Here is a 16596-nt window from a genome sequence, read left to right on the forward strand (position 1 = left end):
ACATGTGATTATCGTCCAGGCTGGCATAATTAACTAACTCACCCACATGTGGCCACCCATGGAGGCTGAGTCCCAGTGGGCAGGAAGGCAAAGGGGCAGAAAGACAGGGAGGTTCCCAGATTCCCTACTTATAAGAAGGTCACACCCCTAAGGAGGCATCGTCAGGCTGTGTGACCTGACTGACAGATTGGACTCCACTGCTATACTTTCCTGAAAACTAAAGTTGACGTGAAAGCATCTAACTGCCACGATATGTATACATGCGTGTCTACCCACTTGTATGTTTTTTACTTAGAGGGCTTGTGTGATCAAATATTTGAAGAATTTTCTCAGCTCATTCCCCAGAAAGAAAAAAAAAGAGTTATAATAGTTAATAATGACCCATCTAGAGGGACGTGTACTTTTGGCTGACAAAAATACAATGAAGACAACAATGGAACAGATCCAAAACAGGCCTTCATTAATTTGGCAAGAACTAAGAAATCCTTGTGGTAGCTACATAATTTCATGTCAACTTGAAGTGTGGGAGTGGAGTCTAGCCTGTCAATCAGGTCAAAGACTAATGATGCTACCTGTGGGTGTGACCTTAGAAGGAGGATCCTGGGAACCTCCCCTTCTCTCTCTGCCAACCCCCTTCCTGCTGGCGAGCCTTGGAGATATATCCACTGTGATCGTATCCACAAGACTTTCCACCCACCAGATCTTCCTGCATTCTGCATCATTGCATGTGGCTGCATGAGTCTGAAGAGAGATTTATGGACTAGTATCAGACTTATGGACTAGTATCAGACTTATGGACTAGTATCAGGCTTATGGACTTGATGTGGACTGGGATGGGCTCTTTGCTTGATATATAATTACTTCTTGATACAAAGATCTCTCGTACACATATATGAGTGTCCCTAGATTTGTTTTTCTAACACAATTCTTGAGTGCCTACCAAAGGGAAATGCTCCCAGTTTTCAACAAGATTTTAATTCTAGGTTTACAAGGTTTTTACTCATCTCTCACACTAGAAAAACCTTCATTATTTCACAAGAACACGAATAGCAATCTATTCCGAATGATAATTAGTATCTATAGACCTACCATTTTCTGTACATTTTCTAGATAATCAAGCAGGTGAAATAAGTTTCTGATGAATTTTCAGATTTACACTTTCCTTTTGCTGTACAGGTGGGGTGGGAAACTAATGAAGTCCCTGGTGGCAGTTTGGGATAAGCACTGATTGGACTGTCACTCCAAGGTTAGAATCAACTCAATGGCAGTTGCTATAGTGGGACATAGACCAACCTTGTGCCAATTTCTGTATATTTTCCAGATAATTAAGAGGTGAAACAAAGGTTTCTGGAAAAAAGATTGCAGACCTCAGCTTTCCTGTTTCTGTATCAAATGCTGGTAGAGAACATGAAAATTTGGAAGAAAGAACTGTTTACTCAAATTTGCTTTGCTACTTGAAAACTCCCCAAATATAGTGAAAATTTATGAAGCAGTGTGCCAGATAATGCTAAGAGAAAGCATATTGGTACATTTTTGGAACTAAAGCATGAAGATCACCTTTAGGTATTGCCAAAGAGGCAGGCCACAGAAAGTATGGAAATCCTCCCAGAAAGAGCAGGATTAGCTTTGGTATCTTCCCCCACTTCTCATCAGACTTTGCAAGAGTGTGGGAATTCTTATGGCCATCCTTCCCTTCCTTACTTTTCCAGGAACATAAAGCCTAAAGGTCAAGTATAATCCAGTAAATGGTAATCAAAATACATTTACAGCAGGGAAAATATCAGTATGCGTGTTAGGCTGAGTCGACTAGAGAAACAAATCCAAGGACACTCATCTATATAGAAGAACGAATTTTATATCAAGAAGTAATTCTATATCAAGAAGACATCCCAACCCTATCCACTTCAAGTCCATAAGTCCAGTACTTGTCTATACTTCCCTCTTCCGACTCATGCAACCCCATGCCATGATGCAGAATGCAGGAAGATCACAGGCTGGTGGGTGCAGAGTTGTGTGGATCCAAGGTTGCTGGAAACACGGCAGGGCTCCAACAGCACTCAGGGTCAGTGGCACGGTGCCAACAGGCAGGAAAGCAAAGGGGAGGGTCGGGATAGGGTCCCAAGGTCTTCCCTATAAGAAGGGAACAGTGCAAGGCAGCAGCATCAGGCTGTAACCTAATGGCAGGTTGGAGTCCACCCATACAGCTTTATACACCTTCGGGGCGGCATTATATCATCTGACTTGTTCAGTATACTTCTGTTTCTTTAACAAAATGAACCTTGGTCAGAAAATGAAAAGAACAATGAGCTTGTACTTTCTGATATGGAAATATGTTTACTTTCTTGATTTGGAAAACTTAAAAAACAATCCTCAGAGCTCAGTACGTTCAGTCACTGTGGTGGATATGTGATTGCCATAAATATAATTATAAATAACAAAGAAAATGTCAAGTGGCCAAAATAAAATGAAAAACCAAAAGCCACACACAGTAAAAACCACGTTAAAGACATCCTTGTACAACAAAAAGGGATGGAAATCAAAGTGAAAGGTTTTCCAGCATGCCCTTCTGCTGGGTCGATTGAGCCAGGCATGTGGAAAAAAACACATAATTTTTATTTAAACGGACACTATCACATATTTGTTATCTTTCAACAGGAAAAAAAATCATTCCATGCTCCAGAAAATAGAAAGGAAACATCTTGAACTCATCCCATAGTATATTTCAAAAGACAGCAACAGTAAAACATTGTAATATTGGCTTAGTCATTTCATATGCCATTCAAAAGTCAGCAAGCTTTTAAAATGTTTCTTCAAAACAGAATCATTTTGATTAAAGGAAATAGTCAAGACACAAATCATTAAACATATGTTTCAAAATAAGGTTGGTCTAAGGAGCCTGGGTAGTGCTGTCAGTTATGTATTGGACTGCTAGTTCAGAAACCAGGCCTTCAAACCCACCAGCAACTCCAAGGGAGAAAGGGGAGTCTATCAGCTCCCTCAAGTTTCACAGCCATACACTACAGGGTGGCTAGGAGTCAGAATTGAGTCAATGGCACGGGGTCTGGGGTTATTTTTCTAAGGGTGGTGTCAACATTTGAACACTTCTGCTAATCAATATGTGGAGTGTTTTAAGTCCGCTCAGAAGCACCTCAAAAGAAAGTCAGTCAATCGACTTCCAAGAAACCAGTCACTGAAATTCTCTGATGCACGGTTCATCTCTGGCACAGATAGGTCTTCAGAAGTCAGAATTAACTTGGCAGTGGGTTTGGTTTGAAATCCAATTTTATTAAATTATTTACATTAGTGTCTCTCTAGATACATAGAGAAAGAGAGAGAGAATCTTTCCCAATCTTAAGTAATGATTGTGTATTTTTTTTACTCATTCTAATGATCTAAGTGTATCTCTTCTTTTAGTTCTTGAAAATATTTTCAATGTCTAATATATTTCCATAGCAAAATGGCCACTTAGGCTCCTTTCAACATCCTGTGAAACTATCGACGGGCTGAGGGCTCTTGAGCTCAAATGAAGAAACTCCCAACTTTTCAGTGAAATGAAGTTTTTAATGGACCTGTCTGGGAAACTCTCATCTTGTCTCAAGATCATTACCAGTAGGAAATGTAAAAATGAAGTGCTGAAAGACCTCATTAAATGCATCTCTTTGCCCATGGGTTATATTTACCTGTTGAGGCTGGCAAATAAAAATGGTAATGAACCTGAGTGGAAGACCCTAGAGAAGGTAGAGGGAGCACACGATTCCGTGTACAGATTGTTTGAAAAAGCAATATGTAATGTTATCACTCTTTCTGTGGGGCAGATGTGATTGCTCACTACATCAGGACACCCTTATTCCGTGTTCCTGGATTCCTCCTTCCCCAGAGAGATGCACACAAAGCAAATTAGAATTGTGCCCTAGGAAAGGTGGGGAAGAGATGAAATCAGCAAGCCTATAAAAACAAGGTGAAGTGGGGGGAAGATGAAGACTTTCCAATACCTGAATCAAAAAACAAAGGAGGGAAAATTAAACAAGCAACCATTACTCTTCATAAAGTGATAGCAATGGGAAGGCTTATGCAATCTCAGTTAATGGGATCAATGTGAGGCTCCCTCAGATAGCTGAGAATACTATTTCTGCATAAGATATAGTTAGTATTTAGGAAAAATATATCGAGCATTAATAATAGTACTGAATACTGTTTAAGTACTATTTTGAAAGTCATATCTAATTCTATATTAAAGAAATACTGGTGGTGCTGTGGGCTAGACTTTGGACTGCTATAACCACAAGTCAGTGGTTCAAACCACTGAGGCTGTCTGCTCCTATAAAGATGTACAATCTTAGAATGTCTATATATAATTCAGAATCAACTTCATGGTAGAGCAGCCTTGATGGTACACAGCTTAAAGTCTGAGCTTCCAAGCAAACGACTGATTGTTGGAATCAAATCATTAACTTCAGGGAAGAAAAGACCGGATGATCTCCTCCTATTAAGCTCTTTTGTTAAAGGTGGTGAGTCAGTTTGGGGTCAACAGAAACCCTGTGCACAACAGAGCAAAATACTGCCCAGTTTGGTCCACCCTCATAACCGGCGGTATGCCTGAGCGCACTGTGGCAGCCGCTATATCCGTCATCTCATTAAATGGCTTCCTCATTTTCATTGACCTCTACTTTATCCATATTCTCCAGGAACTGATGTCTCCTGTCTAAAGTACCCGAGATAAAGTCTCACCGTGCTCCATCTTCTAAGAAGCATTGTGGCTGTCCTTCTTAGGAGACAAATTAAGTAATTCATGTGGCAATCCAGAGGATATGCAATGTTCTTCCCCAACACCATAATTCAAAAGTACCAACACCTAGGAAATCCTAGGAGGCAGTTCTTGTCTGTCTTAAAGGGTTGTAATAAATCAGAATTGACTTGATAACACACAATACTATTTAATAACTCAGTTTAATGAGGAAAAGGCAGAAATGGATTAGACCAACCTCTAGAGATACCTAAAAGCAATTAAACCCCATTTTGACAGTCCAATTTCATGTTCGTAAACCTGAGAAGTTTTCATTTTAAATTTATAAGTAAGATGCTATTTCAACTTTCACTTTACGTGATAGAATATGAAGCTGTAGTTTGCCTCTTAGAGAACAGAAAAAGGTTATTCCAGTGGGGCTTCATCAAAGAATCTGTGGAGCTTGGAATTCATGACGCAGCTGGCTAATCATTGAGTGGAAATGGACACAAAAATAAATGTGTCGTTTTCTTACCATTTAGAAAAACTTGAGAATATCTAACATTTTATCTTCATGATTCTGCTTTACCTGAAATTTCTGCTAACGAAGTTTGAGTCTACTTGTATGCAGTAATTCGCTCCATTTTACTACTGAATTAAGTAATAATGACTGTTCCTTAACTACATTTTATAAATGCCTTTCCTGGACATGTTGTAGTTCAATTAAACAATATACATGAACTAGTGAATCTTGTATCTCAGCATCCACAATCAAGCCATCAGTAACATAGACGAACACTCACATAGGGATTAGTCAGACCATGTGAAAAGGCTTAAAACTCAACAGAGGACCCAGCCACTCGCTCAAGGCAAAGAGCCAAATAATGGTATTGAACCAAAAGGAAACTGTCTACATGAAAAACAGGGCTCAGGGATACCAGTTGAAATGGTTTAACAAACTGACGCAATACTAAAGCACCCACTAGTCTATGTCAAGAAATTTGGAAGACCAATTGACAGGAAGAGATCTGTATTTGTTCTCATGACAGAGAAAGGTGACCCAACAGAATGTGGAAATTATTAAACAATATAATTAATATCACCTACAAGTAAAATTTTGCTAAAGATAGTTCAAAAAATAGTGGCAGCTGTACATTGACAAGAAGATATTAGAAATTAAAATAGGATTCAAAAGAGGATGTGGGATAATGGCTATCATTGCTGGCGTCAAATGGATCTTAGATGAAAGCCGAGAATACAAGAAAGATGTTTACTTGTGTTTTATTGACTATACAAAGGCATATGACTGTGTAGATCCTGACAAACTATAATGTCTTAATTAATATTCTGTATTTTACCTCTGTTGTGTTCTAATATTCATTGTCATTGCTGCACAGAAACTCAGACAAAATTCATGATGAAAGGGTTATTAAGGAAGTTAACAGGCAAGAAATGCTCAGTACAGGGCTATTCATCAGCACGTGTTACAAAGTTCTTTCAAGTCTGTTCATAAATGCCCAAGGGGGCCTATCACTCCTCTGCAAACCTCAACTTGAAGGTGTTCAGCTCCAACTTCTGATTTGCAAACCCATTCCCTGAGCTAAATACCCAAAGTGCCCCACTCCAGGAAGTCTCAACCAGAGCTCCACTTCCATGGCCCTACAATCCCATTTTCCCAAATTCAGTGGCCAGTGGAACATCACTGCATAAGTCAGCCTCCTGCACTAAAGCACTCTGGGTTGGGAAATCCCTCACTCTGTTCCAGGCTCTGGCTCCTGGGTCTGCTGCTGTTCCCTGATGGTATATCAAGCTGTCATCTAAAGCCAGGACGTTCACTGCACTGCGATCTCACGTCTAAAGGATGAGCGCCACTCCTGGCTTTCGCTAGTAATGAAATCCCTCTTCCTGCCTCCCAGGGGGCTCGTTTTAAACACAGCAGAATGCCATTCCTGAAAATCCTGGTTGAAATTGCACTCAGGTGCATGTTATCAGGTGGTTGCCATAATGAACACACAAGCTCCCTGGCCCCTTTAACTTTCAGGCCTAAAAGAGAGTTTTTCTCCTTGACACAGACTTACCTGCTTTGAAGAACCCAATGGCAAACTGCTTGCTCAACATTTTCAAAAGCAAGTCTTTTTCTCTGCAGGCCTTTCTTTCAAATGCAAAACTCCTGTTCTCTCAAGAGTTCTAGGTGGGCCTCAGGTTTACTTTCTAAGCCCATTAATCCAGATTGGCTTTGAACAGAAAAACCCTCTCTTTTCATAAGTTAAATATGCTAACTCCCCTTTTAGCATATCTAATCAAGTATAGAATAAAGGCTGACACACAAGATCTTGTAATCATGACTAATTGCTTGTAATCATGATTGATTTCCTGTATTACAATATTGGAAAAATATTGAGTAATAATGCAGCCAAATAAACCTTTTAAATAATATCTAACTACAATGATCTCTCCATCCCTGGGCTGTATTATATACATATATCCTAGGGACTCTGACAGGATGGTTCCAGAATGCATTGACCTCCTATTAATCAGCCAGGATTTTTCCCCAGGTCACTCCAGAAACAGTTTCCTTTCTCCTGTCAGCTGTATTATATAGTTACTTGCATCCATAGTAAGCAATAGTAACTGAAACAGTGTGGTCTGCTTCACATCCTCTACTAAGGTCAAAACTCAATTTCATCCCATTCCAATTTGTTAGCAGATAATTTCTCAAAAATAAGACGACAGCCCCAGATGTTTGAAATCTAGAATTACTATATATCACATAAGGGTGTATGGTTTCGAGGGCCACATTTAGTATAACTCCCAAACTATTAATAACATCACAAAGAATGGGAATTTTGGAACAATTTGAAAATTGTGCTTATCCCGAATATGTGCACTAAGAGAAAATCCCATGAACAGAACAGGTACTACTGCATGATTGCACATCGGAGTGTGTGCATCAGGGTTGTGTTCTTTTACCATAGTTATTCATCTATGTGCTCAGAAAATAATCCAAGAAGTTGATTAAATGAAGACAAACTCAGAGACAGAATTGGAACAACAGAATTGTTAACAACTTGCACTATGCAGATGACGCAATTTTGCTTGTTCAAAGTGAGGAGGATTTGTTGATGCAAGTCAAGGATTACAGCCTTCAGCATGGATTGCAGCTCAATGTCAATAAAATAAAAAGAACCTCACAACCGGCCAATATCACCACGCTCATATACGGATAAAATCACATTGCATTTGAAAAATTTGCTGCACAAGACTTTTTGAAGTGTTTAAGGGCAAAGATGTCACCTGAATGAAGCCATGTATTTCCCATGATTTCATATGCATATGAAATTGGACAATGAATAAGAACTATGGGAGAAGAATTGATGCATATTGAATTATTTGAATACTGACAGTACCATGGACTGCTGATTAACAAACAACTCTGTCTTGAAACAAGCACAGTCAGACTGCTCCTTGGAGCAACAGATAGCAGACTTCATCTCACACACTTCGGACACCAGGTTCAGGCAAAGGAGCGCATGCCTGGGAAAGCAGAGGATCAGTGGAAACAAGGAAGACCATTAACAAGATGGATCGACACGGTGATTGTAAGCATAGAAGAACTGAAAATTGTTATTTGTGCCCTGAAAGAAAGCCTAAGTTCACCTAGTAACAGAACTGATACTGCTATCCTAAGGATGCCTAAATTATAATATTGATAGAATTCCCAACATCGAAAGGTATCTGAAAGTAATGTGAGGACATTGTTTGGGAAGGCATGAGATCTTTCCATTTGGAACAAGGACATATGAGTTTGATATGGCCTCATTTTTCTCAGTGTATACCAACAGAAATTAAGGGGATATGTGTGGGAATGATTAAGGTTATGGGATGGTAGGTCAAGGAATATGAAAATGGTTCAGTCCTAGTTTATTGATATGGGTCCACTAAACAGATCATCTTCATTCAGTGTTTTAGCTACAAGGATGTGATGGTTAGATTTTATGTCAACTTGATATACCTGTGTGAAGGTAGGGGTAGATTCCAATCTACCAATCAGGTCAAATCCTGGTGACATCTCCTTGGGGGTGCGGCCTATTCTAGGAGACATGCTATGGAGAACTTCTCCTTGTTGCTTATCTGGGTTCTGGGTCTCACTTCTGGGACTGTGTGTTAGTTTGGGGACTTTAGAGAAACAAATCCACAGCAACTCATGTATAAGAGAGAGTTTTATATAAACGTTAAGTGCGCATCAAGAAAGCATCCCAACCCAGTGTTTCCCACGTCCACAAGTCCAACATTAACCCATATGTCCAGCACCAGTCCACAAAGTCCTCCTCCATCTCACAAAACAGACACAATGATGCTGACTGCAGGAGGAAAGCCGAGTCAGTGAATGTGTAAACATCTCAGCGCTGGCAGGGGTCTCTACATGGCTGCTCCAGCACCCAGGGCTGCATCGAGGTAGGTCCATGTGGCTTCTCCTCAGGGATGACTTGCAGTAAGTCAGCCTTGCCAGCTGAAGCAGGGAACTGGTTAAGGCAGCTGCACCCTGGTGCGACCATCAGAAAGCAAGAGACCTAGAACTAGAAAGGTGAGGCTCACTGAGCCATTTATCTCTCTGCCCTTCAATTAACCCACATGTGTTTATTGGCCAGGTTGGCACAATAACCTAACTCAGACTAGCAACACATGTGGCCCACCAAGCCCAGAAGCTATTGGTACCCTGCCGTATTCCTATGGACCTTGGGCCTCTGGGAGTCAGCATCCACCAACCTTTGATCTCTCAGCTGCCCACTTTGCCTTCCTGCTTCATCTGTCAGTAGCTGCGTGAGGCTGGAGAACCACCAGCTAGAATCTGACCCATGTATTTGAATGGGTCTGACATCAGCCACTTGCTTGAAATATAATTATTTCTTGATAGAAAGTTCTTTCTTTATATCAAGTTCTTTCTGTATTAGTGTCACTGGATTTGTTTCTCTGGAAAACTCAGCCTAACGCAACTTGGTACTGGAAGTCAGGGTTTAGAGAAACAAATCATAAGAATGTAGAGGGGAATGCATCTTTGATCTTTGACTTTTGCATTCAGGTAGGGTTGAATCTTCCTTCGCCTTTATGAAGCCAGAGGTCAGCTATGACCTCCAGGTAATTTTCGAATCTCTCCAAATTCATGGAAGCATGGGGCTATGTGAGGGAAACAAGGAAAGGGAAGGGGAGGTTAAACCTTTTGATTCCAGCATGATATAAACTACAACCACTTACAGAGTGCCCTATAGCAAAGAGCCAGGTTGTATAAATTAAATGGCTCCAGGAAGTCAACAGGGCCAAGGCCATATGCATACGAATGAATGAGATAGGCTAAGAGAACACTGAACTTGAATGTTTTTAAATTGTGTATATGATCTAATGGTACTAGGATTATATTGATTTCCCCTACCTACTGTGATAGACATAATGTGTGCTAGAAATAAATATGGGAAATTATGATTAGAGAGAGCGGATAAGCCCACCCACTGCCAGGTCTGCTAACAGGGGAATTAGAAATTGCCCAGAAGAAACAGGCTTTTGTTTTAAGTCATTATAGAATGAAAGCCATGAACATCAGGGCACTTGAACTTGAAAAAACATGCAGAGCCATCTAGAATTGCCGAGATGAAGAAAAAAAGTGACTGGTTGGGCTTTTGAACTGGAATGAATTCAAGCAGTTGCCTGAGGAAGGGCCTACCCTGGAAAAGGCTATGCCCATCAGAGAACCTTCCCCGCCAGGACTAAAGGTTAATTAAAGGGAGCCTGTGGGCAGCCTAGACTGCTCTCTAGGTGACCACCTAGATTCACTGGTTGAGCAGAAGTGCGGGTAGGGGTGGGAATGCAGCAATGAAGAGACAAATTGAGCTTGGCCACTGACACCCATAGACCTGATTCATAAGTACCAGATGGGAGAGACAAGGAAGGGCTGGTTAGTCTGAAGTTTAAAGAGTTGTGTGGAACCTGAGCCTATAGCATGACCTAACCCAAGGGCGCGAGGGTTGATGAGAATATTTGAAAGGGCCAGTTGTCCGAAGGAAGGAGATGTGTGTGAATTCCCAAGCTTGCCACAGGTCCCCAATGGCCTAGTTTGGAATGGCTAGGACTGAGCTGACAGGATGAGGAGAAAGATGCTTGATCCTTTGCTTGATCTTGATGGATGACGGATGCAGATACCCACATTTCCAACTGAAAGGAAGCTTGTCCCCTTCAAAGAACATGCTTGTCTCCTCAGTGCACTGAGTTAATAAGGATGAACAATTTAGAAATTGGATACCCCAAATGGGGGAGACATAAATTCAAGACTTGGCTAGCTTATAAACTCTCAAGGGTGTCTTTAATTTTAAATAAGTAGAACACGGTAGGATCCCTACTGAATAGTTTTTTTTTTCCCTAGCGGGTCAAGGAACATGAGTGGGGAAAGACATTGATAGGCTTATAGGATTCTGGTGTAGATCATTGTTCACAGCACTGCAATTTTTGTTGTTGTTGTTGTTGTTAGGAGACATAGAGTCCATTCTGACCCATAACAATGCTATGCACAGCAGAAAAAAGCATTGCCTGGTCCTGCGCCATCCTCACAAGTGTTCTGTGCCTGAGCCCATTGTTGCCGCCACAGTGTCAATCCATCTCCTTTAGTGTCTTCCCCTCCTTTGCTACCCCTCGACTCTGCCAGACATGTTATCCTTCCACAGGGACTTCTCTGGTCTCTCCTGACAATATGCCCAAAATATGTAAGATAAACTCTTGCCACCCTTGCCTCTAAGGAACACTTTGGCCATACTTCTTCCAAGACATAATGGTTTATCCTGTTAGCAGTCCATGGTACTTTCGATACTCTTCTCCAGCAGCACAAGTCAAGTGCAGCCAATTTTCGTCAGTCTTCTTCATTCAATGTCCAACTTTCACATGCATGTGAACCAATTGAAAACACCAGAACTAAAGTTGGTAGGCATCATCTATTTGTGTTTTGTTCACTTATAAAATGTAATGTGCAAACGGTGCTGGTGTGTTTTCAGTTGTAGGTGTTATTTGTATCCTGTTAGATGCAAATATGATTTTATTATTGCCTTTGCTTGGAAATTAGGTGTGGTTGTAGAGCTGTGTATCAATATCAAGTTGGTCTCACACATGGGGCCAGCAGCCCGCCAACCCTGGGAACTATTGGACCCCTGACACATTCCTGTAGACCGTGGAGCCAAGCAACTCTGCACCCACTAACTGGCCTGTGATCTCTCATTATTCCCCTTCGCCATTCTGCTTCATCTGCTGGCACTGCGGGAGTCTGGGGGTGCCTCGTGCTAGCATGTGACCCATGGACTTGAATTGCACAGGGCTGGGCCATTTCCTCCATATAAAATTCTTTCTTGACATAAAGTTCTTTCTTATACCTGTAGGAGTCACTGGTTTTCTTTCTCTGGAGTACTCGGCCTAACCCAAAGGGTTGCTTGGAAGTTTGGCTGATTGTAGATTTAAAAAATGACCCGAATTAAATGAAGTGGAAATTCCAGAACTGCCTGTCTATACTAACAATAAGTGAGACTTGAGGAAACTGAAATGTTAGAGTGGCTTTTTCATGGTGAGGCCCACGGACTAGCCCACGAAGTGCCCAGAGGGCATACTTCTCATCACCACTGTAAGGACTACATCTGTGAATTGAGCGCCAGCATCCCTGAAGACTATGGATTTTACCATGGGAAATGCTTTCACTGATTTGGGAAGCCTAACTCCAGTGGGGGTAATTGGATCAAAGTGGTAGCGAGGTCAGAGTGGCAACATGTAATCAACAAAGAGGCCCATTGAGGACTGCAGGGATCACAGTTCTACTCTGTCACACATGAGGTTACCCAGAGCTGAAGTGGACTCAATAGAACCTAATGTTAGTGGTGCTGAAGAACAAAGGATTGGTATGTGAAGAGCTAATTAGAATATTTACATCCAACTAACTTCGTGGTCCGGCAGAGAAATATGTGACCCTCAGGAATCGATGGTGACTTTGATGACTGGCTTTGGTTTGATGTTCTTTCCAGAAATGATGGGAAGAAGTGTGAAATCTTAAAATAAATTACAGAATCTTCTTTTGATAGATGTAATATTAATTTATAGAAAATTAGTTATTTAATAACAATTTCACATGAAGCTGAGTTTTAAACAGTTTTTACCTTGTGCTGCTTTCTGGTTTCTCGTATTTTAAATTGTGATTTTTTTAAATGAAATAAAGCTGTTTCATTTCTATGCCATATGGAAATACTGGACAAAAAAATAATTGGAAGATACCCTGGAGTCACTTGAAGTCAGTTAGTTTGACTTTCTATGAATAACCACGTAAGCATAAGCAGGCAAAATTGATGGAGACACATCATAGCCATTTTTATAACAAATTACATACATTTTGAAGTTTTGTTGGCTAGTTTATTAGCAGAAAGTAGATGGCTAATTATATTTTTCCCCTAAATATATCTTCTCCTAATGGGAAAACATTCTAGAACTTGTCTCTGAACTTTTCATGCTAAAATATGTTCTGACACAGACCTCCAGGTCGAAATTATCCTGATATTTTAATATAAAACAACAGCTGAGATTTAATATAAACAACTACTATGCACTTTTGGTTTTAAAGTAATTAAATCTAAGTAAACCTAAGTTAATTACTGTATATAAGGTTTATATTCTGCTCAATATGTTACACAACCAAACTGCCTGGGATTCTGAGGTCATGATATGCATTCAATTAACGTCCACCAGGATTTTCTATAAAGAGGATTCCAATTTTGACCTGTGCAATGTGTGACTAGCCAACAGAGATGATAGGGAATGGAGGTTATAAACAAACAATAAAGCTGTTTTGTGATGACACTTTAGAATTGGAACAACTTCTCCTTAGCTTTTTTTTTTTTTTTTCATTTTTCTAAAGAGATACCACACCAGATTTATGTAATACAAAGGACTATTGAGCTTGTATAACTGAACTTGTAAGTTATTCTACAGTTGTTAGTGTTGTTTTTCTGAGATGTGAACATTATTCCAAGGTTACTATTGTGAGATATTATTTTTATTTCAAAATGAGTAATTTATTTCATTAAGATAACCCAGAGGAACCCCCCCCCTCATCAGACTCGACTAGAAAACACTCATAAAGGCCAACAAACAGACCTTGCACTATTTATAGACTTTTCCATTTTTGTCAATGACTTCCTTTTTGTTGTTGTTATTTTGTTTTTGTTTTTGTTATTGTTTTGTTGATTTTGACATCCTTTGTTGTTTTATTTGACTTTGCCTGGTTTTTGCACTTATTAATGGCCTGCATGTCTATCTAGATAAGATAGATGGGATAAATAATTTGGAGATGAAAAGAATGGGAACAGTGGTACCGGAGTGGTGGGAGAAAGGAAGGGTTGTGGGGAACCAACTCAGGGACAAGGGAACAAGTGAACTAAAATCAATGGGAGGAAGGTCATAGGATGCCTAGTGGGACTTAATCAAGGGCAATGTAGCAGCGAGGAATTACTAAACCTGAATGAAGGATGTACATGATGGTGGGACAAGAGGAAAGTAAAAGGAAATAGAGGAAAGAACCAGCAGGCAAAGGACATTTATAGAGGCCTAAATACAGGCATGAACATATGTAAATATATAGATAATGAGAGGGGAATAGAACTATGTACTCATATCTATATGTTAAGAATTAAGGTTGCAGATGGACATTGGTCCTCGACTCAAGTACTCCCTTAACACACGAACACTTTGTTCTAACAATCTGGCATTCTGTGATGCTCACCTTCCCAACACAATTGCAGAAGACAAAATGGGTGCATAAGCAAATGTGGTGAAGAAAGCTGCTGGTGCCTGGCTATCAAAAGATGTAGCGTCTGGGGTCTTAAAGGTGTGAAGATAAACAAGCAGCAATCTAGCTGAGAAGCAACAAAGCCCACATGGAAGAAGCACACCAGCCTGTGTGATCATGTGGTGTCGATGGAATCCGTTTTTAGGCATTCAAGACCCAGAACAAAACCATACCCAAGGTGAAAGGTGGGGGAGGGGGTATGGAGTGGAGACCCAGTGCCCATCTGTAGACAACTGGACATTCCTTCATAGGGGATCACAGGGAAGAGATGAGCCCGGCAGGGTGCAGGATAGCACTGATGAAACACAACTTTCTAGTTCTTTGGTGCTTCCTTCTATCATGACTTCAATCGGATTAGATCAAGACATGCACACTGCTACAGATAAGATCCAGGGAATACAGGATAGATAAAACCCTCAGGGCCAATAATGATAGTAGAGATACCAGAAAGATTAAGGGAAGGTGCGGGGAGAAAGAGGGAATCGATCAGAAGGATCAACCTAGGACCCCCTCCCAGGGGGATGAGTAAAGGAGAAGTTGGTGAGGGGCAACAGAGGATGATGTAAGATATGGAAATAATAATCTATATCAAGGGTTCGTGAGGGTGGGCGGGAGAGGGAGGGGGAAGAAATGGTGAGCTGATATCAGGGGCCCAAGTGGGAAGAGAATGCTTTGAAAATGATGATGGAGGCATGTGTGCAAAGGTGCTTGCTTGACACACTGGATGTATGTATGGATGGATTGTGATAAGAGATGTAAGAGCCCCCAGTAAAAGTATGTAAAAAAAAGACTAACTCCTTGATTACTTCAATGCTAGTCTCTGACTTGTTACTTTAAGGAAATGCCTGAGCAGTAGTAATGGAGATTATTAATAAAGCATACATAATTGGGAAAAAAGATAACCCAGAGCCCTTGGAATTGTAGATGATAGAGAGATAGATAGATAGATAGATAGATAGATAGATAGATAGATAGATAGATAGATAATAGATAGAACCTCTTTTCACAGGCTGCACTTTCTAATAGAAAGAGAAAATGAATATTTTTTTCTGGTGGCTTTATAGAAAACTCTTTTAAAGTGATTCAAAGAGCATCCTTATAAAAAGCATGTTTTTATATGCAACTTGATAGTGTCATATGCGTATATTCACACATTTTATTATCTTCTTCAAAATAATGTTCCATTGATAGATTTTGGCAAAGAAAACAGTACAAACGATCCTGAAGATTCTGTAGATACATTAAGACATTATCAGAGTTCCAAGAAACAATTTGAAGAGAAAAAAAGCAGATCATCCTCTTTCATCTCCTCCATGGATGAGGAGCAAAAGCCACTCTTCTCGGGACTAGTGGATTCTCCTCTGGGAAGAGGCAAAGCAACTGGACTTACTTGTGAAGAAACAGTGCCCACCTCAGGAAGAATCCACGTGGATAAAAGAAGTCATTCATGCAAAGGTAATCGAATCTGTTTTCTCTCCTCGGGGGCCCATAAAAAAGGTGACTTTCAACTCTACTGATACATGGCCATCTAATATTGTGCAATTCTACACCATGTTCACTTGATCCCAGAATGAGTGGTAATTTCCCATCAGTGGTCATCTGGGAGGTTCTTGTGGCCTTTTCGACGTCATGGACTGCCATGTTTTGGTTTGGTTTTCAAATGTGGTAATGTCCATTGTAGTGATTTCAATGGGGATTCTGATCAATGAGAGTCAGAATTCTCTTATACATATTCTCTGCCTCCTTCTCTCATCCAACCCTATAACTTTATAGCATGAAAGGTCCAGGCAGTATAATACCACAGGAAAGGCTAAAAAAAAAAGAATTTCTATTCACTAAAAATTATGAGAAAAGAGAAATCATGTATGGTTCAACAAATTTGAACAATATTTAATATCTCTACCAAAAGGAATACCCAAACATATGGGTTTTGTTATAGAATATATTCATGAGATGAGGATCAGTGCTTAATTCTTGTACTCAGATTTGACACTAAAGCAGCCATTCTCAACCC

General features: G+C 40.3%; 1 protein-coding gene across 3 annotated transcripts in view; it reads left to right on the forward strand.

The window, feature by feature from the left end:
• Positions 1-16596, forward strand: part of KCNH7 (potassium voltage-gated channel subfamily H member 7) — a 508611-nt gene that overhangs the window by 477047 nt on the left and 14968 nt on the right. For all 3 annotated transcript variants that reach the window (XM_045299839.1, XM_045299843.1, XM_004703787.3), the window contains one exon: positions 15774-16037. In XM_045299839.1, coding sequence (XP_045155774.1) covers positions 15774-16037 — 264 coding nt within the window. The remainder of the gene's footprint in view (positions 1-15773; positions 16038-16596) is intronic.

This window comes from Echinops telfairi, unplaced genomic scaffold (genome assembly GCF_000313985.2).
Source record: "Echinops telfairi isolate 266 unplaced genomic scaffold, ASM31398v2 ScPeMD7_4;HRSCAF=17, whole genome shotgun sequence".
Taxonomy (NCBI): domain Eukaryota; kingdom Metazoa; phylum Chordata; class Mammalia; order Afrosoricida; family Tenrecidae; genus Echinops; species Echinops telfairi.